The sequence below is a fragment of the Vitis riparia genome, chromosome 4 (genome assembly GCF_004353265.1).
Source record: "Vitis riparia cultivar Riparia Gloire de Montpellier isolate 1030 chromosome 4, EGFV_Vit.rip_1.0, whole genome shotgun sequence".
Taxonomy (NCBI): Eukaryota; Viridiplantae; Streptophyta; class Magnoliopsida; order Vitales; family Vitaceae; genus Vitis; species Vitis riparia.
In genome coordinates, this window is record NC_048434.1 from 4,467,871 (window position 1) to 4,488,476 (window position 20,606).

At 37.3% G+C, this 20,606-nt stretch overlaps 2 protein-coding genes across 3 annotated transcripts; one reads left to right on the forward strand and one right to left on the reverse strand.

The window, feature by feature from the left end:
* Positions 1 to 585: 585 nt before the first annotated feature.
* LOC117912616 (carbon catabolite repressor protein 4 homolog 6) lies at positions 586 to 12,742 on the reverse strand. 2 transcript variants are annotated; one of them, XM_034827284.1, is made up of 17 exons: positions 12,588 to 12,723; positions 11,943 to 12,408; positions 10,481 to 10,647; positions 8,911 to 8,976; positions 8,332 to 8,384; positions 7,380 to 7,461; positions 7,179 to 7,225; positions 6,533 to 6,614; positions 5,211 to 5,303; positions 5,044 to 5,076; positions 4,869 to 4,957; positions 3,862 to 4,798; positions 3,545 to 3,630; positions 3,261 to 3,345; positions 1,616 to 1,807; positions 1,181 to 1,416; positions 586 to 806 (listed from the first exon to the last, which is right to left on the reverse strand). In XM_034827284.1, the coding sequence occupies exons 1-15, from the start codon at positions 12,603 to 12,605 to the stop codon at positions 1,751 to 1,753; spliced, it is 2,361 nt and encodes a 786-aa protein (XP_034683175.1). In that variant the 5' UTR covers positions 12,606 to 12,723; the 3' UTR covers positions 586 to 806; positions 1,181 to 1,416; positions 1,616 to 1,750. The 2 variants fall into 2 exon arrangements, with proteins under 2 accessions (XP_034683175.1, XP_034683176.1); XM_034827285.1 differs by having other exon boundaries at positions 621 to 806; positions 1,181 to 1,807; positions 12,588 to 12,742.
* Positions 12,743 to 12,773: 31 nt separating this feature from the next.
* LOC117912618 lies at positions 12,774 to 19,588 on the forward strand. Its single transcript, XM_034827286.1, has 7 exons — positions 12,774 to 13,065; positions 18,197 to 18,239; positions 18,326 to 18,418; positions 18,512 to 18,574; positions 18,671 to 18,766; positions 18,940 to 19,017; positions 19,089 to 19,588. The coding sequence occupies exons 1-7, from the start codon at positions 12,794 to 12,796 to the stop codon at positions 19,173 to 19,175; spliced, it is 732 nt and encodes a 243-aa protein (XP_034683177.1). The 5' UTR covers positions 12,774 to 12,793; the 3' UTR covers positions 19,176 to 19,588.
* The last annotated feature ends 1,018 nt before the right edge of the window (positions 19,589 to 20,606 follow it).

The following is a 20,606-nucleotide window of genomic DNA, read 5'->3' on the forward strand; positions in this document are numbered from 1 at the left end:
TTTTTTGAAGAAAAAAAAAGAGTAAAATATTTGGAGATCGTCCTTGAACAAGTTTTTTTTAATTATCCATCTCATTATCTATAATAAGACGGTTTTTTTCGGGTATTTAACTAATGAAACGAATTTGAAATTTAAATAAATAATTTAAAGATGAATATAATTTTTTTTTTTAAAAAGTGACAAATTTTAATATTATTCACCTACATAAATAAATTTTGACATGTTTTCTTTGGATTAAATATAGTTATGTTTGTCTCAAATCTATGTTGACCTACATTCCTCGTTTGACGAACTATTTTAAACTGGAAGAATAAAGCAATTTGATTTTAAAAAATGAAAAAAACAAAATAAAAACCTATCTGTCCTTTTCTGTTCTGACATTCTGAGAAGCGTCAGACCAAAGATGTAGACATGAGACTTGAGTGACGTGTCCCTATATTGTTTGTGGACCACACACTGCAGTGGTTGCTTCCATGGCTTGTTTTCTTTTCTTTGCTTTCTTTTTCTTTCCTGAAAAGCCAAAACAATCACTTGCAGGTTCCTTTTGCTTGCAGAATTAGAGATTAGGAATGAGATGGTGGCCTACTTTCAAATCCTTCTGTTGTCACTTCACTTGATTGTGAGAAAGTGAAGGGAGAGATGAGCTGTTTCTCCATCTGCCCTTTATTTATTTATTTATTATTATTTTGGAGTGGGGGTTTGGGTTTAATGGGTCCACCTTTTTGTACAAGTGGGTCTGTCCACGTGGGCTTCAAAATTCCTCTGCTTGCTATTAGCTGCCAACTCCTGCCTTGGATCCTTTGATTCTTCCAAAAACGATGGAGTAAAACTATAAGCTTTCTTTTAATTTCTATATGCACCACGCAATATATGAAATGAATCGATCAAGAATGGCAAATAGAAAAAAAAACACCAATTATAATTTTGCAGTTTTTGAGCTTAAAAAATACCAATTTTTGACAAAAATACCCCTTTTTTCGGGGTAAAATAGCCTTCTTTTTTTGAAACTTACATATCACTAATCAAATGTAGAAAGACATTTGTGTTAAAAATGGGTTAAATTTCAAGTTCAAACGGTTGGATTTACAAATTTGACCTCATTTCATCCCTCTTAACCAAATAGTTCAAATATATATGTATATATATACACACATATATAGAAAGGATTTAAAGCCAGTACCTGGGGTCCAAAAAGACATGTCAAAATTGTGATGTTGGCAACTTGGTGTAGGATAAAGATGAGAGCCCAATTGCATTGTCGCAGTCATCATGGGCCTGGGTTTGGGCCACATTAGCCCACCCTACTGTGTCCATAGCCTTTTGAGGAAAGCTGCAGATATTGGAGCATAAATTGTTGATGAAGCTCATTTTCATACATGTCAGGGCTCACAACCGGCATTGTAGTTCTGTTGTAATCTGCAGTTACACAAACTCAAGAAAAAGGTTGAATTCTTTTCTTTCTCATACGAGAACCCAGAACCTAGTATGATCGGGAGCGGATTAAGTTATCTCTTGTAAAAGAATTGGATAATGTACAGAATAAAAATCTCAGATCATAAGTTAATTCAATGTTTGGTAACGGTATATGCAGGAAAAAGAATACAATAACACAAACCTAAAGGTGTAAAAAACTTGTGGACTTCCCCAAAATCCAAAACTTGCAGATTAGATGCAGAGATAGCTGATGGGGGATCTGAGTCTTTTTGGAATGTAGAGCTTGGATGTGAAAGAACTTAGGTCTTATAACTGGTCAATCCTTCGTGAAAGCCAATTCTGTTGCCAAGGCAATATGATCGCTACCCCATTTCTGGAAAACATGACAACAGCCCAAAAAGAACAAAAAACAACTTAAGCAACTGATACAAACTACAAGCTAGTGAGTTTATGCTAAGAAAACTTCTGGTAGCAGGAATCCTATATCTCTTAAATAATGGTATTCCACCTTCATATGTGAGATGGGATTTTGTATAAACAATGGAAGAGTTGGCTGAAAGATCCTTTAGATGTATTTATTGATCAGATAAATGTAAAGTGATCTCATGGTTTACACAAGCTGAAAATTTTGTCAAAAAGCTTATGACTATTCCATATTTCTGAATCTGTCAAATATAATTTAAATAATTAATGCTATATTTAGTTGCTACAACAGACTACTAGGTTCAATCTTAATCCATACTGCCTTTTTCGCAACTGCTTCCAGAAGATCCTAACCTGATGTAATTATAATGATAGCTGAAGCAATAATATCATGTCTTAATGCAATAACATTGGGTTTTAATGTGTTTGTCCAACTATGCCTACATTTACAAATGAGTGAAAACCAATTGACTATACCATAGAAAACTTAGAGAGAAAAGAGAAAAGAGAATAGTTACGACTCTAAAGCCTGAATCAATCACATGTTTATCCACTCCTAGAATCTACATCCTGAACCGAAGTCTGCTCCACCGGGTGTCTCCCACTCTTTCTCTCATCTCTATTTATCTGATGTAGACTATATGTTCATCTCAATCCAATGACTTTTTTCTTCCATGCCCTGGAATATTTATACAAATATTTCTAATACTTTTCTTTATCCTACAAAAAAACATATTTCCATAGGGAAATACTAATATATAAAATGTTATAATATTTTTTAGCAAAAGGATTATGTACAAAAAGAGGAATTCAGACGCTTCTTAGTATTGATCATAAGATATATGTTTGGTTCTGTAGAGAAGAAAAGGAAAAAAAAAAAAAAACTCTAATGAAAATAATTTTCTTACATTTCGATGATACAAAAAAATATTAGGGAAAACATGGAGCAAACGCTTAAGTGCATTCTTTAAAAATTTAATTTTCTTTCCTGACTATTACATGGATAACCAAACAATATAAATATATATATTTTATTTTTTCTTCTAGTTCTCCTATCTTCTTTCTCTCTTTTCAAGAACTAAACACAGCCTTAAACCAAGCTTAATCATCTACTTCTTCTTGAATCTATAAATAGAAGATATGAACCAGTATTTTTACCCTACCATTCATAAGAATATGAAGGAAACCACACTCTTGTCACAATAAACTCTGATTAATTCTCATCAAAAGATTTGCCTTTTTGATTGCACATAATAATGGTAGTCAAAGTCAATTTTGGATTTTTCTTAGCAACAGTAGACTTGACATTTCAGATTTTGGTACAATTTCATTTAAGAAGGCATTAATTTTGTAAAGCTCTAAAATCCACAAAAGCTAATCCAAATTTTAAAAATTGACTGTACCTTAGTTGGGAAGCCTGGAGTCCATTGCATAGCCTGTTTTGGTATTGGAGCAAGCGCTCTGATAGTTTTGAGACCTTCAGATCGCCTAGTTGTCAAATCAAATTGATAGAACAACCAAATAATTACATACTTGCTTGATTTTATAAAGGAAATTAAAAAAAAATTCAGAAACTAAATTTCAAACCCATGTTAGTCTTGTTCTTAGTATCATACATGCAAACACACACACACTACGAGAAGCAAAAGACTACAATAGTTAGAATGAACCATCAAGGAGCACTTACCAAATATAATCAACTGTGCCCAAAAAGCACCTGTTGTAACTGGTAACTAAGGGTTCTCCATTTGAGTCTTTTGTCCCAGAACGATCCTGTGAAGATTCAGAAGCACAAACCTCCCATTTATGGATTCATTCCAAATCAAGATTCTATGGTAAACTAAGGTTTTTTTTAATGAAAAAATATGAAGCGAAATTTACTTCAAAATTGGAAGTTCAATAATAACAGACATTTACATCAAACTGTAATTTCAAAGTTTATAATAGTAAATTTTATTTTAGAGGGGGACGACAAGCAGAAAAAAAGTAAAAGATATGATTTACCTCCACTTCTGTATATGTGCTTCTCAGCTTTAGAGGGTGCTCCAGATGTGTGCAGTCCGCATTACCTGTTGCAGTTTCTATTTCCATCGGAGTCCATACCGAAGGATCATATGCAGATATCTCCATTTCAAAAGGCTCAGGCTCTATGCTTGGAGAAAAATCATCCAGAATTTGGTCACTTCTCACAGATTGACCAAAGTCTGATGGAAATGTCTCTTCTGTCTTGTTCAATTCAGATAAAAATGTGCTACAATCTTCACCTAAATTTCCATTTTCCTCTGTGTCTTCATCTGCCTCATCAAGTGTTAAATTCTCCAGCTGTTTATCCAGCACAATATCAAAGCTGGTAGATGCATCAGAGATGTTAATTTCATATGGGGTTGAGGGGGTATCCTTCTCATCATCAACACCTGGTTGAGAATGTTCACTAAAAAACTGATGGACAGGATTAGAGATGACAGTAATTCTTTCTCCCTGTCTCCTCTCAATCATATCAGAAGAGTAAGTCTCTTCATGAAGAGAAGCAGCTGGAGGAGTACTTTCCCAAATCCCACCATTCACCTGGTCAACAACAGCCTCACCTTCACTAAGGGAAATACTTTGATTTTCCTTTGAATCATCAACTGGATCATAGGCAGTTGGTTCAGTTTCATTCTCAAAGCCACCTACCTTCTCCTGCTGAGTTTCTTTTATCATTTCATCAGATGGTGCCCTTGTATCATTCTCATGTTGGCCATTAGTGCAAGATTTGTCAACATGCAACACTGTGTTAATACATTGAGCCTGAGACAAGTTATCCATAGAAGCTACATTTCCCACATTGCTATCTGGATAAGTCTGCTTCTGAATTTCTAAGAGGGAATCAGAGTCCTTAGCACCAACTTCCCTTACATCATTCATAGTTAGACCTTGTGCTGAATTATCAGTCAACTGGATCCTACAATATTTTTGCAAGATTTCAGCAGATTTTTGTGGACATACGAAAAGACCCAGCTGAGGTACCTTACCTGGGATTTGGGCTAAATTGCCTTGGTGCATGAATTTCAGCAGAAGCTTGTCCTGATACCTTATCCCTATCCAGTCCTGACAAATCTAACTGCAACGTAACTATGCAAATTTAGCATTTTGACTGATAGTGTGCCAATCATCAAATGTCAGAGCAAATAAAAAGCAGAGGTTTACCTTCTGTTCAGATATAAAATTGTATAAAGGACTCTGAAACCAAAGTGAGACTGTTATTGCAATATTATATTTAAAACAGAATCAAACTTAAAAAGATGATGAGAAAAACCAAAAGACAATAGAAACTGTAAGGGAAATAACTCCAACAAGAAGTAATAGATGGGTACCTTCGGAGTACAGTTGAAATCCCCACAAATAACAATAGGAGCATCATTCCAAATCTTAGAAACAGCATGAGCCTTATCGAGGAGTGCCCTAACCTGTTTGTGGCACACAAATCTGATTAAAATATGGCAACTTGTACTGTAGTTCGATGCATTCAGGACCGAGATTTTAGCCTAACGAAACTAAGCAACTGCATGAGAAGTATACTGATATTATTCAAGGAGTATTCAGGGAAATAGTAAAACTATTCTCTCACCGAATGGGTATGCTAAACCGTTCTCTCACCAAAGGGCTATACTAAACCATGCTAAGCCAAAGAATTCACAACAAAGCTTTGTAACATTCTGATAAGACACTTACAAAATTGATTCTATAATCCACAAAGTAAGGAAAAAAATTACTTTCTTTTATTTCATTTTCATTATTGATAATACTCTGCACCTATTTTCTACAGGGTAAGACAAAATAACAGAAATAGCTACAGTAAATGAGAATTTTTTCCCAAACTAAGATGCTAGCAACGATGGAGCTGGCCACAGACAAAACTGAAGGAAGGGGTATTGGTTGAAAAGATAGGAAAGAGAATTAAAAAAACACAGCTGTGATGCTTGATAGTAAATCATACATATCAAAAGACACTTTAAAATTTTTTCTACCCCAAACACAGCTGTGAGATATCTTTTCCATGTGCCTCCTAAAGAGGCGCTGCTGGAAAAACTAAGCAGCCCACCTCTTATTAGTACCACAGCAACAAAGAACCATGCATTCTATTCGTCTCTCAAATGTGCTTGGAGACAGGCTAATGATCATTTTGGTGGTGGTGCATTGTGCATAGTTATGTTGAAAGGGTGTATCAAACAGGAAAATGGGAGTGTTGTTTTCAGAAGACAGTAAACAATGTCCTAACATATATCAAAATTTAGTCTGATCAAAAAACAAAAGAAAGAAAGAAAAAAAAGAAGAAGAAAAAATCAAAATTTAGGCAACAAATTTTCCATCACATATTTCTGTAATACAAAATAATGAAAGCAGTATCAGATGCACATCAGCATAAAGATTTGTATAAATTACATGTTAAGGTATGTTTGATCACATCCTTAATAATAGGACAGCTAATAATGAAAGACTGGGTGCGTGTGTCTGTGTATTCATATATTCTGTTGGCCTATTTAAAAAAAATTCCAACAACTTGACATCTTGTTCTTGCCAATTAGATCACCAAAAGAAATAATATAAACATTTAAACAGTCATCAATCATATAATTGTAAAAGAGAACAGAATGTCAGGAAACAACCAGTATAGTCTGAAACAGACAATAATTACCTGCCCAAGCTTGATCTCTCCTCTTCTAGGATTGTAAAGCACATGAATGTTGCAGATAACAACCTTATTAGAACCTGTTGAGCTGCAGACACAAATTGGTGATAAAAGAAACAGCCATCAAGGTTCATAAAAAATTTGAATTGGAAAAAAGGTAAGACGAAAGAAATAAGGAACAAGACCCTATCTTTGCTTAAAAATTTGCTTGAAAGGATACAGCATTCACCATCTCACTCCAAAAAAGAAACTGGCATTTTGGTTTCAACTAAAATTTAGGGTATATGAAGTAAGTTTTTATTCACTAAGAAGAGCACCAAAGGGGTATAACCCAAGTACATATGCACAACAACCATCGAAGAAATGCTGCCTATCAGGAAAAAAGAACAGTCACCTAAGAAACAGGAGAGAAGGAAGGGAAACTAGCCGATACAACACAAAATATCAACAGAAGAGAGGGAATGTCCATCCATAGTTCCAGATCATTATAAGACCATATGTCATGAAATAGGTGTGAAAATTAAAATCTACAAATCCTATCTATTTTTTTTTTTTTTGATAAGTAAGTTCTACAAATCCTATCTATTGTTGTAACATATGCTGATTTTTTTTTTTTAAAAAAACTAATAGCTTAAAGAAACTGCCGAATTACCTTGCAGGTAGAGCTGACGTACTCCCACTATAATTCTGATTAATTGACTGTTCAAAGAAAAAATCAAAGATCTATTAATTGAGACAAAGCCTTGGGGATTTATGAACAAAAAGACAAGATGAAGAGAAAATTCTAAAATTGTTATAAACGCTGAAGAAATTTGCGCGAGTTTTAAAAGAAGACATGAAAAATCTAATGTACCTCCAGGACACAAATCTGAGCAACATTATCTCGGAGTCCGAGCTTATTGAATTCAATGCATTCCTCGTGCAACAACTTAAATCTGATTAAAAAAAATTACCAAATCAATTCTTAAATTATATTACAAAATTAAATTTGCTTAAGGGTCATATCAGGCAGCATCAGCATGAAAGGTCTCTTGTATCTGACAACAGTAGCAACCAAGAAGTACCAAAACGGGCCCAGTTATGCCAAGCAGTTAGGACCTCTTGATCACAAACACAAATGGGAAAATAACCAGAAACAATTCCTGTAAAAATAATTCCAAAAAGGTAAATGTTCACAAAAATAGATATATTCAAATCTATCTTAAATGCAAGCTATACATTTTAAAGCGCTTAAAATCCACATGACTTGTATACATGTAATACATGATGAAACATAGGCATTTCATATACAAGACAAGCACCAGGGAGGTATCTGCTCAGATAGAAATCTGACAACAGCCATAATCCTAAAAGCAGATATTTCACTCACAACTTACAAGAATCATCAATTTTTAGGTCCTAACACAAGTTGACAAAATTGGCTAATTTGGATTAAAGCCCAATCCTTGATTTATTAAATTAAATTTCAATTTTTTTAACACAAGTTGACAAAATTGGCTAATTTGGATTAAAGCCCAATCCTTGATTTATTAAATTAAATTTCAATTTTTTTTTCTTGGGTAAGCGGCCCTTTTTTGGTACCCCGGCAACTTGAATATGAAGTTCCCAAAACTATTAATTTAATAGTGTTGGAATATGGTTTGGAGAGGGACAATAACAATGATCAGGTAAACCACTACCTATACAAATTGGAGAGCTTTGTGCCTGAGCAAATATGATTATTAGTTAATAATTGACAAAGGAAATCAGATCCATTAATGAGATAAAAAAATCAAGAGAATACAGAAATTTGAGATGTGAGTTACCTTGATGCTCGCCAAAAGATAGCACAGCCATCCACTGGATCACCAGTTCGCATCTATATGTTCACAAAAGATTATAGGACATCCATGAAATCACATTTGCTATGGAATGTGTTCAGAAAAAAGCTACAGTTTCTGAGTTTGTAATAGTTTAAAACTACCGATTACTTGCAAAACTTTAGATAGTACCCAGTGAGTTCACCCATTCTGATCCCACTTGACTTATTCAGTCTTTAAAAGTTTAGGGACAATATGAGCACATCCATCCAAAAAATCTGAAGTGGGGAAATAGAAATAACAAAATAAAAAACCCATTGGCCTGTTGTGAATTCTTCAGTAGGGGTAAAATCCATTCTCCTTAGTCCTTACATCTAGTCAGAGTTAATGCAAACCAATATGGATACAGAAATGCATTCATAAGCTATGTGCAGATTAAATTCCCCACTTACTCATCTATTGATGATTCCCTTTGACACTTACTCCAAGTTGAAGTTTTCTCATTTTTTTGTCAAGGTGTAGGAACCATATTAAAATCCTTCTTTTCTACTTTTTTCCTACTCTTTAATTGATGTCATAATATACCTTCCAAATGCCAGTGTATCCTCGGAGCTTCAATTCCTCCTCCAAGTCACCAAATCTATCTACCTCCTGAAAATGGAATCACACAAGTTTAAATCACTGAAAAATAAATAATGAGCACCACATTATTTATTTATTTATTTTTAAATGTTGGAAACAAAAAAAAAATAATTTGTACAGGAACAAAATTGTGAACAAGAACCAGCTTTGGTGGATGTCAGATCTGAATCTGTTTATCATGCAACAACCTGAAGGGAGTAGTGACAAAGTGACAGACTATAACAGCCACCAAAAGTGACAGCTTTGGGAAAGGGAATGAAGATAGAAGCAGATTGAAGAAAGTGGTGGGGTCGGTTGTTTCTAACTCTCAAAATGCTTTTGTTGAAGGAAGACAAATCTTGGATGTGATGCTTACTGCTAATGAAGCAATTCACTCAAGGCTTGAGAATAGCTTAAATAGCATAGAATGCAGCTGAATTTAGACAAGGCCTATAATCATGTTAATTGGGCTTACTTGTTAGAAATCCTCAACAAAATGAAAATGTATTGGTTGGATCAATTGGCATCTCTATAGAGAGATTTCTGGTGTTGGTGAATGGAACTCCAGCTGGTTTCTTCTAGAGTTTTAGGGGTTTAAGGCAAGGAGATTTCCTTCTATTTATTTGTTTGTTTTAGCCATGGAGGGGAACAACTAGTTGTTGAAGAGGGAAAAGGAGGGAGGTTTCATTTCAAGGTTTAAGGTTAGTGGAAGGGGAGGAGGCGTTTCATCTTTTATTTGCAAATGACACTCTTATCTTTTGTGAAGCCAATTTAGATCAAGTTTTATATCTTTTGGATCTTCATGTGGTTTGAAGCCATAACAGGATTGAAGATCAATTTGAAGAAAAGCAAGTTAATTTCAATGGGCAATATTTCTTAATGTGGAGGATTTGGTGGCTGGTTGGGATGTGGGAAGGGGAAGGGGAAGCTCCTTGCTGTGTATTTGTTCCTTTAGGAGCCTCCTATAAATCAACAACTAGTTGGCATTCAATGGAGAAGAAGGTCCACAAGAGGTTGGCTATGTGGAAAAGACAGTACCTTTCTAAGAGTTGGCTTACTCTGATAAAAAAACTCTGTCATGCTCACACATTTATCATGTCTCTTTTTGTCTTGCTCAAGAGAGTAAGCTTAAGTATTGAGAACACTAAAAGAGACTTTTTGTAGGTAGGGGTTCCTTGTGGAAAAAACTGCATCTAGCGAGATGAGAAATAACTTGCAGGGAGAAATGTAATTGAGGCCTTGGTATTAAAAAGCTTTCAACTCTCAACAAGGCACTGTTGGGATAGTGGTTGTGGAGGTTTGCCTCAGAGAATGAGTCTCTTTGGAATGGGGTTATTGTTGGGCAGTGTGGGGAGGAAGAGGGTGTTTCTGGGAGAGTAGGGATCGCTTTGGTGTTGGGTTGTGGAAGGTCATCAGACAAGATCAACTAAATGAATGAACTTAGCAGGGAGTGAAAAAAGCAGAAACAGAAAATAAATAAATAAATAGCTTGTTCCTTATCTAGAAGTAACATAAGACCTGGCAGAGTGATAACCTGAAAGCACATAACATCAGCAGACCACAGTCCAAGCTCGAAAATTATATTTCTCTTTCGCCATTCCCAGTCCAACATATGGCGAGGTATGTGAAAGTAAAGTCTGCTTCGTTGGTTGACAGCAAGATAATCAGCCAGAATATTATATGAGAGAACTGTAAACCGCTCTGCAAACCATACCAGAAAAATTCTAAAAGTTAACCAACAAAAACTGCAGTACTGGGTGGAAACAAAAGGTCAGATTTAACATAAAGAGCATGTTCATATTAAGATAAGCAAAAGTACATGGAGTTGCAGTTTAAATAGTTCAACCAAAAATCAGATACTGTTAAAATGGATGCTTCATCTTCCTCTCATTGAAATGCAGATTAAGTGCATTAAAAGTTGATCTGATGGTTTAATATAATAGTAATTGTACAACATCAATGGCTCAAAACTGTCAGCTAAACTCTTAAGCTAGATTGCTTTATTTGCTATCATTTGATAGGCAAATAGAAAGAATATGTTAAGAAAAGAGCCTAACAAGAAAAGGCTGTAATCTTCGTATATGGGATGTTTATGAGGAAAAGCTTGATCACTTTTAATAATAGCTTAGGATAAAAGAATTAAATAATTTTGAATTACATTCAGGCACACTTGAAATCCACATAGCTTACAAGGTATTTATTGCAGTTCATTGTCTAATATAGTAAAAACCAACTCATAAAACATTATCGATATTAGGTCAATTGAATCTAAAAGTTCACACCTTTGAGAGCCAGTTCAATGAAACCAAGCATGAACAAAAAAACTTCAGTTAAACCACAAGCATCTTTTTCTACCAATCAAAAATTTGAAAAAGAAAATACAAAAATAAAAAATAAAATCATTTACCCCCATTTTAGATCTATCAACCATATTACATTCTCTCAAATCATAAACTATCATGTCCCTCTTCACAGCCTCAGCCTATGTTCTCTTGGGCATTCCCACGTCCTTGTATTGCCTTGGATATGAACCACTTCATGCCTCCATAATGGCATGGTCAAGATCTTCATTACAAATGCCCAAACCAACTTTGTTGATTTTCTCCTCTTTTTTTTTTGTCTCCGTTAGGCTACCTCTATCTTCTCATGAATAGATTAAAATTGAACCAACAAAAAGTCGACTTTGCTTAAGTCACTGCTTTCCCTTTCAATTTTTGTTCGAGTGCCTCAAACTAGAAAACCAAACCAAGATGCTACTTGTTCTTTCTTTTGTTCTTTATAGCCTGAGCAAGAAACTACTTTTAGCCTTTTAGAATTAGATGTTTTCCTTATAACAGATGAACTGCATCCAATTTTTGCTTTCTGTCCTATGAATTTTAGGTTTTCAAGTAATTGAACAAACGAACTATGCTAGTATGACAGTTCCTCAATTATCAACTAAGAAATTAGTACATGCTGATACTCAATAATCAGAGAAGCATAGCAGAGGTAACTACCACAGTGAGAAGAAGGTCCTGCTTCAGAATACTCCCAGTTCCGATAATCCAAGGGCCTAGTTGGCCGTGGCTGGAACTGCTGAGGTTGCTGGAAGCGGTGATTTTGATTGAAAGGTTGATTTGGGTTGAATGGCGGAGGTTGACGGAAACGTTGATTTGGGTTGAACGGTGGAGGCTGCTGGAACGGTTGGTTTGGATTGAACGCAGGTGACTGCCGAAATGGTTGATTTGGATTGAACGGTGGAGGCCTCCGGAACGGTTGATTTCGAGGAAAAGGTTGTCTTGGATTGTAAGATTGGGGCTGAAACCCACTCTCGTTAAAGTTCCTCCTCTCTCCTTGCCGCAACCCTAGGTTCGCGTCTCTCACCGACCGGAAATGTGAGTCTCCGGTCACTAACTCGCCGCTCTCGCCGGCGTCTGACCGGTTCGAAAACCCTCGCCTCCATCGGTTTCGACTACTTCGATACTGCAACAACAAAAAAAGACATACTTTTAAGCTTTCAAGAAAATTAACCTCAGTTTGGTTGCTGAGAAAATGTAAGAAAATAAAAATTAAAACCAAAACTAAAACGTTAAACTAGTTGATCCCAGAAGTTTATTCTTAGCTTAGTTTTATGGGGAACCAAACAAAGGTAGGAAACTTACAGTGGCGCGTGAAGACATGGTCGCGTTGGTGGCCGCAGCAGCGGCGAGGAAGCGGAGGGAAAGCGAAGAAGGCCTCGTTGAGAGAGAGACAGAACGAGCGCGTGGGTCACGCCCTTTATAGGCGCGTGTCTGCACACCCACCTGGACTATGATCAGGTTCCCCTGTTTCTGAAGTGTACGTTAGCTCTTCACCTTTCCACTGTTGGATGCCCTTTTGGCTTCATCCGACGGTCCACATCAAAAAGGGAAACAAGGCTCCTCCATCCTCAAATACCGTTCATCATCCCATCACTCATCGGAACATTTCAGAGAGAGAGAGAGTTGAGGTGAATACGATGTCGTTTTGTTCCTCTTTATCATCTCCTCAATCCATCTCTCTTTTCTCCAAGCCTTTCCATGGTGACAAACCTGTGAGCGTCTCTCTTAGCTCTCGCATCAGAGCTTCTGCTGACGTTCCTGATTTTCTCTCCGCAGATTGGTAATTCTCTCCTTCTCTCTCTGTAATTCAATTGTATCGACAATTTCGGAGTTTGCGCTTTTGGGTTTTGATTTGATATGAAGCTGTTTTGGTTCTTGACACAATTAAATTTTCGCGTCTTAATAAAAATATGAGTTAAAAAAGTCTTGGAAAATTGAAATGGCAGGCAATTATGTTTATTGGATATATGTGAGGAGCAGTTTGATGTGTGGAGGGACAGTAACGATAATTTTAGGAAGTTATTGGATCATGTGTTGGATTGCAATTTAATAGGATTGCTGGGAGTAGCAAATAGTAGTTTTTGGTTACGAATTTTGGGGGGAAAACTTTTCAATGGATCATTTTCTGAGAACCTTTCGTGGGCTTGCCTTGCATGGGGCCATTTCATGCAAAAAAATTGAAGCTTAAGTCCATTACCTGCCCACAGTTTCAGGATCCAATACACACTTTCCAGAAACCTGAAAACATGAGTCAAACTTGGAAAAGTGCATCCATAGTTTTAGTGCTAAGATTGGTTCAGAGGTTGGAAAAGGAGAAGATTTGTGGAATGTTTTATTGGTTAAGGATTCCAGGAATGCTTGGGGTGTTCTTTGATCCCCACTCATATGCTACAAACATTTTGAAAGTAGCCAGTAGGTCAAGGAGGCCAAGTTTTTGAAAGTAGATAGCAGTTATGATTTAACGAATTGTATACTAGATATAGTCCATGTTGGTGCATGGAATTCCAATGTGGGTCAGTAGATGGGTAAGTCCAACAACAACCTCTCCTTGTTGCTCTGTTAGGACAAGTTCCTGGAAAAAAGGGTGATGAGGAGGTTCCTGACTATGTCTCTCCAGCGATAAGTTAGTCCAAGGTTGTCAATAATGCTTACACGAAACAATTGGCTTAAGGTTGGGGATTCGACCTTAGCTCCAAGTGTGTAGTGTGAAGTTGAGTGTGGGTGATGGATTTGGTTGTAAGGGATACAAACAAGGTTACCATCATTGACCTAACCAAGGTTGGTTGGTGTCACACCCAAGAAAGTTGCCCACAAATTTTTCACTTTGTGCAGCGCTTAGAAGCCTTTTAAGCCAACCTTCTTTAACCCACACACAAGATGCAACAAAGGAAAGCAACATAAGGCAATAAGGTTATTAGGTAATCCACCCAACTTGTATATTACCCTACAATGAGTTTATAAGCACGCTTAGACCTCTCTGAATAAGTCTCCCACAAGCTCTTTGGTGACTTCATGTATGCAGAGAATGACCTACCTGCTAGGCACACTGTTTATTGGTACCGAAACCTAACTCTTGTTAGAGTACAACAATGTCACTCTTAAGTTCGAGAATGAGTTGCCTAAATGATGGTGGTCAAATGCCATGAAAGGCTTAGCTTACCCTCATTGGACAGTAATTGATTTTAAATGAGATTATTAAAACTCGATTCAAGAATTAGTATTAGAGCTAAGGGTTATGGATTTGGGCCATGAAGTATCATATTAGGGGAGGGATTGTTAGGTGTAATAATGTTGCTCTTATGCTCGGGGATGAGTCACCCAAATGATGGTGTTTGAATGTCATAAAAGACTTAGTCTACCCTCACTAGATACCAATTAGTTTTTAGGTTAGATGATCAAAGCTCAATCCAAGAACTCCCACATGCCATAAATTAGTCAACCACTTCCTCACATCTTAGTGGTGATTTGCTTCAAATGGCCTCAACCTTTGTCACTTGTTCTTAGATGGATTTGAAGCTCTCAATTGACACTGCCTATTAGTAGCATACAATGCTTACCTCTTGATCATTTCCACCTGTCCTCAAGCTTAACAACCCACTCTTTACCTTGCCACCATTGTAAGACTAGTGCTCTTTAGTCTAAAATGTCATGACATTGTAGCAGATGGGATCCTTATTGATGATGAAGATGGTATTGTCCACATCCAGAGGGCAGATGGGTATTTGATTGAATCCAGAGAAGGCATCACTAAATGATAGCAATTTGTGTTTGGCTATGGTGTTGACAATCTAGTCAATTCTCGATGTCTTTTGGGCAGACATCATTCAGGTTGGTAAAGTCTACATGGACCCTCCATTTTTTGTTCTTCTCCAGCATGAACACAATGTTGGCCAACTTGTCCAGATATTTACTTCTTTGATGAATCTAGCTTCAAGTAGCCGATCAACTTCCTCCCTAATGATTCAGTGTCACTCTTTATGGAACCATCACATTTTTTGTTTGATTGGGTGCCACTCAGGCTAGACATTCAGATGGTGGCAAGCTACCTCTAGACTTGTACCTTTCATGTTCAAATGCTTCTATGAAAAGATGTTTGTATTCACCCTCGATAGCCTCATTAGTTTGCTTCTTTCCCTAGTGGCCAGATTTACACCCAAAAACACTTACTATTCACTGTCATCTCTAAACAGGTCTAGGCTACTCATTTAGACTTAAGCAGAAGTTGTTTAGGAATTGCTATCTGGTGTGATCTTGTATGCCTCCTAGTGCATCCTCCTCCTATGCGGCCTTGCGTGGTTATTTGATAGCTTCATTGCACAGATAACTAGTTGCTAAATTTGTCAATCTGCTCTTGGGTGGTCAAGTAGTTGATCTTCTAATAGTAAGTAGACAGTCTTGCCTTTATCTTATGGATCCAAGCTCTCCTTAGAATGGCATTAGAGGGCGAAGGGTCCTCCAGTACAGAGAAATGGATTATCATAATGATTGACCCAACAATCACTAGCAGAATGACATATCCAAGGGAGACTACAGTGGAGCCGTTGAATCTAGTTAAGGACCTGCCCAGGTGCTCGAAAGCTGCAAGAGTGAGATACATCTGCCTGTTGGTGGATACATGCAATAAAGTCACCCAACTGACTTGATTGATTAGTATCTGACATACGTCGATGTTTGCAACATTTAGCTTCAACACAAGGGTGTCTTCATGTGGGTAGGAGGTGCGGGAGCAAGTCCATCTCTATGAAGGATATTGACTTGGCTATAGGTATCATCCTCTCGAGTGTGAACACATACTGCACATTATTGATTTAGGCAGCCTATGCAACTTGCCTGATCATTGACTCTGCCTAGGTCTTAGCTTTCCGTTGTGAATTCACAAGTTTGTCATGGTAGCATGTGTAATAGGTCTAGGATTGAGTTGAGATAGTAAGGTTGTTGATGCTTGCCGTGCAGTTACTTCCTCGGTAAGGGCTGTCTTATGAGTTTCGTGCATGTATTGAGCTAGGTGCCAAACCTGCACTAGCTTTTTCACCTGGTTCAACCAGTCAACCATCAAGGAGCCCAAAGAGTAGGCATGACTTGCCACTTCCATCACTGGGGGCTTGCATGACACTAGATTGCATGGATTGTTTGATAATGTCCCCGCCTCATAGTGACCGACCTTTATTGAGGGCTTGGTGGTTGTTGAGTGAGCTTAGGTGGCCATGCTCACTCAAGCAGCTAGGGCTTTTATTCTCATGGTGTAGTCTTTCGGTCATCCTCCACACCTCCTCCACCTGCTTCTGGTACTCCAATTTAGTTTCCATGTCTCTTGCATTGTCGTGAAGTGCTCCTCCAAAGTAGGAGTGGGAGTCTATTCATCTTCTATGGTGCTTGCAGCTAGGTGGTCACCATGTAACTTTCACGGCTTGTTGTCTGTTTCCCACATTCGGTGTGAACTGTTGGTGCATGGACTTCCAATGTGGGTTGGTAGATGGGTGAGTCCAACAACACCCTTGCCCTGCTGCCTGGTGATCGAATGAGTCGGCTTGTACTACTAGGACAAGCTTTTACAAACAAGGATAGTCGAGGGGTTTCCAACTATGCCCCTTCGACGATCAAGTTAGCCCAAGGTCGCCTAATAATGCTTACACAAAACAATTGGCTCAAAATTGAGGATTCAACCTCAGCTGCAAATGTGGAGTATGAAGTTGAGCATGAATGATGGATTAGGATTGTAAGAGGATCCAATGCTCATATATATTGTTGTTAACCTAACCATGGCTGGTTGGCCATGATCACGTTGACTAATGTTGGGCTAGCCTGCCGAAAGAGTGTTTTATTGTTATTGGTTAGTCCACTATGACCTCTCAAGCGGTGCCATGATCACAATGCCCTGGTCACCATTGGTTGGTCAAGTCTGCCTAAGTGATGACCCACAGACAATTAGGAATGTCCCTTTCTGACAGGATAGGTCAATGCCTAACAATCTGCCATGCTAACTTTGAGGAGATAGGCCCCACTGAACTAGTCAGAGAGAGACAGTTATGGTGGCATTAGTCGGCCTGCCTTGCTCAGCATGTGTGACGAGTCATGGTCAGGCACTGACCATAATGAGGGAACTATTCAGCCGGGCTGTTCCCCTACCATCTCATATCCCAAAGATGGGTATGTGTCCAGGCACTTGGGCTTGGAGCCTCGACCTGAGGAGCTTGCCCGATTTTGGATCCACATGGATGAAGTGGCTGGCCTCTTCTGGTCTGTTGAGGCAGTTGCTGAATTCATGACTAGTTCTAATAATACTTTCACAGCAAGAGATACCATCTTCTAGTAATTTGCCAAGGAGGGGTGGCATTTCTTGTAAAGTTTTCATCTGTGTGTTCATTCTTTTGTTAGTTTGGTAAACCATGATCCAAAGCTTCTGTCTTTTTATATCAAATATAGCAAGGGCTTCCTCTTTTAACCCATCATTTCTTTATAGTGGAAAATCTGAACCCATTCACAACTTCTTATGCAAAAGGCCTTATTTGATTTGCATTAACTGTATATTACCTAGGAAGCAATCTACCTGAATGTTGTGTGTGAAGTAAACACCAGCTTTGAGTGTGGTGACAGGTTGAATATAAGAATACCTAATTATTCAGTTATTAGTCTGCAGATGATAAAAAAAAAAATATCAGAATAGGAAAGAGGGTTATTGTAGAATAGTTTACTTCTTTGTGATGGTATGAGCAACTGCTAGTGGGTTAGGTTCAGATTTGTGGTTTCACTGCCAATGCTGTGTTCAACCAGACCCAATGCTAAACACATCTATCCTTCTTCTGTAGAACCAAACCAGTCTAATTTGTACTAATTGGTAATGCTCTTTCTTTCATTCTTTTTTCTTTTTTCTATTATTTATTTATTGTTCTTTTCTTTTGTTCAAACGGCAGGCTTGAGTCTCGCAGGAAAAGACCGTTTGGTCCCAGGCTGAATGTAACTTCCTGACTTTGCAACTGAGTTTAAAAAGTCATTCTTGTTCCTTTACAGCATGTCAATCTACTTTTAAACTCTTGTTATAGTTTAGTGCAGAAGAAGCTGTTCAGTACCAGCTTGATGCATTGAAGTATAATGACCAACCCCGTCAAGATTATGGGATTGAGGTTATGTACAGGGTAACTTCTACCATGAACCCTGGTTTTTGCTGGTTTTTGTGTCATTGAGGAAATTGCATGTTATCAGAACACTCTTTTCTTTTGTTGTGATAGTTTGCTGGATTTGATCCCTTTGAAAGGTCTACCTACTTTGGGCCCTTCTTTGATTTGGGGCAGGTCAGTGAAATTTAAACATTTGAATTTTTTTCATGATTTGTGAACTCTGTATATGCTAATGCCTGTTCTTGGTTGGATTCTTTACCATCTGTGCAGTTTGAACGGTTCCGACGGATTTTCCACCATTCATCCTATCGAGTGTTGCTTTGTCATAGGGAAAGAAAGATCTTGAGCAGTTTGTGGGTGAAGGAGGTAAAAATTGCTTGTCATTTCATTAGCAGATATGTTGAAATCTGAGTGGTGTTCTTCAACGGAGAGCTAATAACGAGCTTCTGAGTTTTTGAGTCTTAATAGTTAACTCCTCTTCAAGTAAATTTGCCGCTTTTATCTAATTAGCTGGTATGTCATTACAAACTATAAAACAGAACCGATTCAAGCAGCGGGTTTGGATTCGAGGAACTCGTCCAGAGGAAGAAGAAATATTTCAATTCACCATGTTTCAGGTTTGCAAATCACACTTCAACACAAATGCACACTTAATACCTAAATTTGACTCATGGCTTCTTATTGGCAGAGGGTTGGTGGTTCATGGGATGGTTATTGGCTGACAGAGAGTTTACTTCACGATGGGGATAGTTTTTCTGGTGGTGTGGCTTATTGAGCAGCCAATTCACATTCAAAGATGGTGGACTTCTGCAAATTAGCAGCATCATCTTGTTGAGGGTGACAACAGGTTATGCACATATGTATTAGAATTTCAATTTGATGTCATATTTATCAAAATAAGCTGGTTCACCTTTGTAAATTGGAATTTGTATATTCAATTCTATACCTTGTTACTTCTGCAAATTAGCAGCATCATCTTGTTGAGGGTGACAACAGGTTATGTACATATGTATTAGAATTTCAATTTGATGTCATATTTATCAAAATAAGCTGGTTCTCCTTTGTAAATGGGAATTTGTATATTCAATTCTATACCTTGTGGTCCAGGAGCAGCAGATGTGTCTGCTCCCTGTATGCCACTAGAACCTTTGAAATTTTTTCTGTAATGTAGTCTTTTTGTTTTCTTTTCTTCTTCTTTTATGCGTGCATCTTGATATTTAGCTCTTTGGCCTTGGCAGGTGGGGGCATTATATTGGTCTGATTATAGTACACCTTCCAAAATTAAAGCTAATCAAGTCATGCCATTTATATCCTATTGTTTTATGTCCTTAGTTTTATATCTTAATTTCATTTATTTGTACTTGAGAGTCATTTGTACTTACCTCATTCTTTGTATCTTTGTCCACCAGTTTAATTTTTTTTTTTTTTTGGTGCATTTTCAATGATGGGGATGAGGAATTCAGTAGACACAGAATAGGTACTTTGAAGCTCTGTTTGGAAAATACTTTTGAAAAAAGTTCTAAAAAATAATTTTTAAGTGTAGTAGTCTGGAATTTTAAAAAACAAAATTAGGTTTGAAAATTGAATTCTAAAAAGAATTTTTTTTTTCCCAAAAATATTCTTTAATGTTTTTTCTTCAAAAAACAGAAGATAGTTTTCAAAAACAATTTCCAAACAACCCCCTGGTTTTTTCCTATTATACATTTTAGTAGGTAAATCAGGTAATATATTATTAAGCAAGGAAGAAGAAAGGGGTCAGTTCCTAGTACGTAGGAAGCACACCTAGTGCAAAACATGGCCCACTACAACATCATGGGAAGAAATGTAGGAATGGCTTGAGAAGAATCCCCAGATCATTTCAAACCAAGATTCAAGTGGAAAAGAGTTTCCCAAAAGTGACCAAAACGTACACCATATTCGAAAATTCTGTTATTCCACTCCTTCCAAATGCTTCAAGAACAAGGAAAGAGGATCATATATAATTTCTAGACCATACATAACGTCATCAACCAAGAGAATTAGAGAAACTGAGGTCCTCTCAGGTAGCAGGGAATGGGATCATCTATCAGGAAGTGCAATGCCTTCAAGTAAGGTAGAGACGATGAACACACCGGCTGAGAGACCCTGCTGTAAGTATAGTTGCTTTGAAGTTTGAAGATAACTAATATTCATAATATCTTTCCTTTCCAACCAAAAACAGAACAAT

Bases quoted from the DNA above. Each gene is read 5' to 3' on its own strand.
- LOC117912616 (XM_034827284.1), bottom strand. The intron at 8,977-10,480 runs GTTATCACTCTG...TTCCATTTTCAG, and splicing joins CTGATGTTATGTGCTTTCAG to GAGGTAGATAGATTTGGTGA. The intron at 7,226-7,379 runs GTACATTAGATT...TTCTTTGAACAG, and splicing joins CTCAGATTTGTGTCCTGGAG to TCAATTAATCAGAATTATAG.
- LOC117912618 (XM_034827286.1), top strand. From the start codon at position 12,794: ATGCCCTTTTGGCTTCATCCGACGGTCCACATCAAAAAGGGAAACAAG. The intron at 18,240-18,325 runs GTAACTTCCTGA...CTCTTGTTATAG, and splicing joins CGTTTGGTCCCAGGCTGAAT to TTTAGTGCAGAAGAAGCTGT. The intron at 18,767-18,939 runs GTAAAAATTGCT...ACTATAAAACAG, and splicing joins GCAGTTTGTGGGTGAAGGAG to AACCGATTCAAGCAGCGGGT.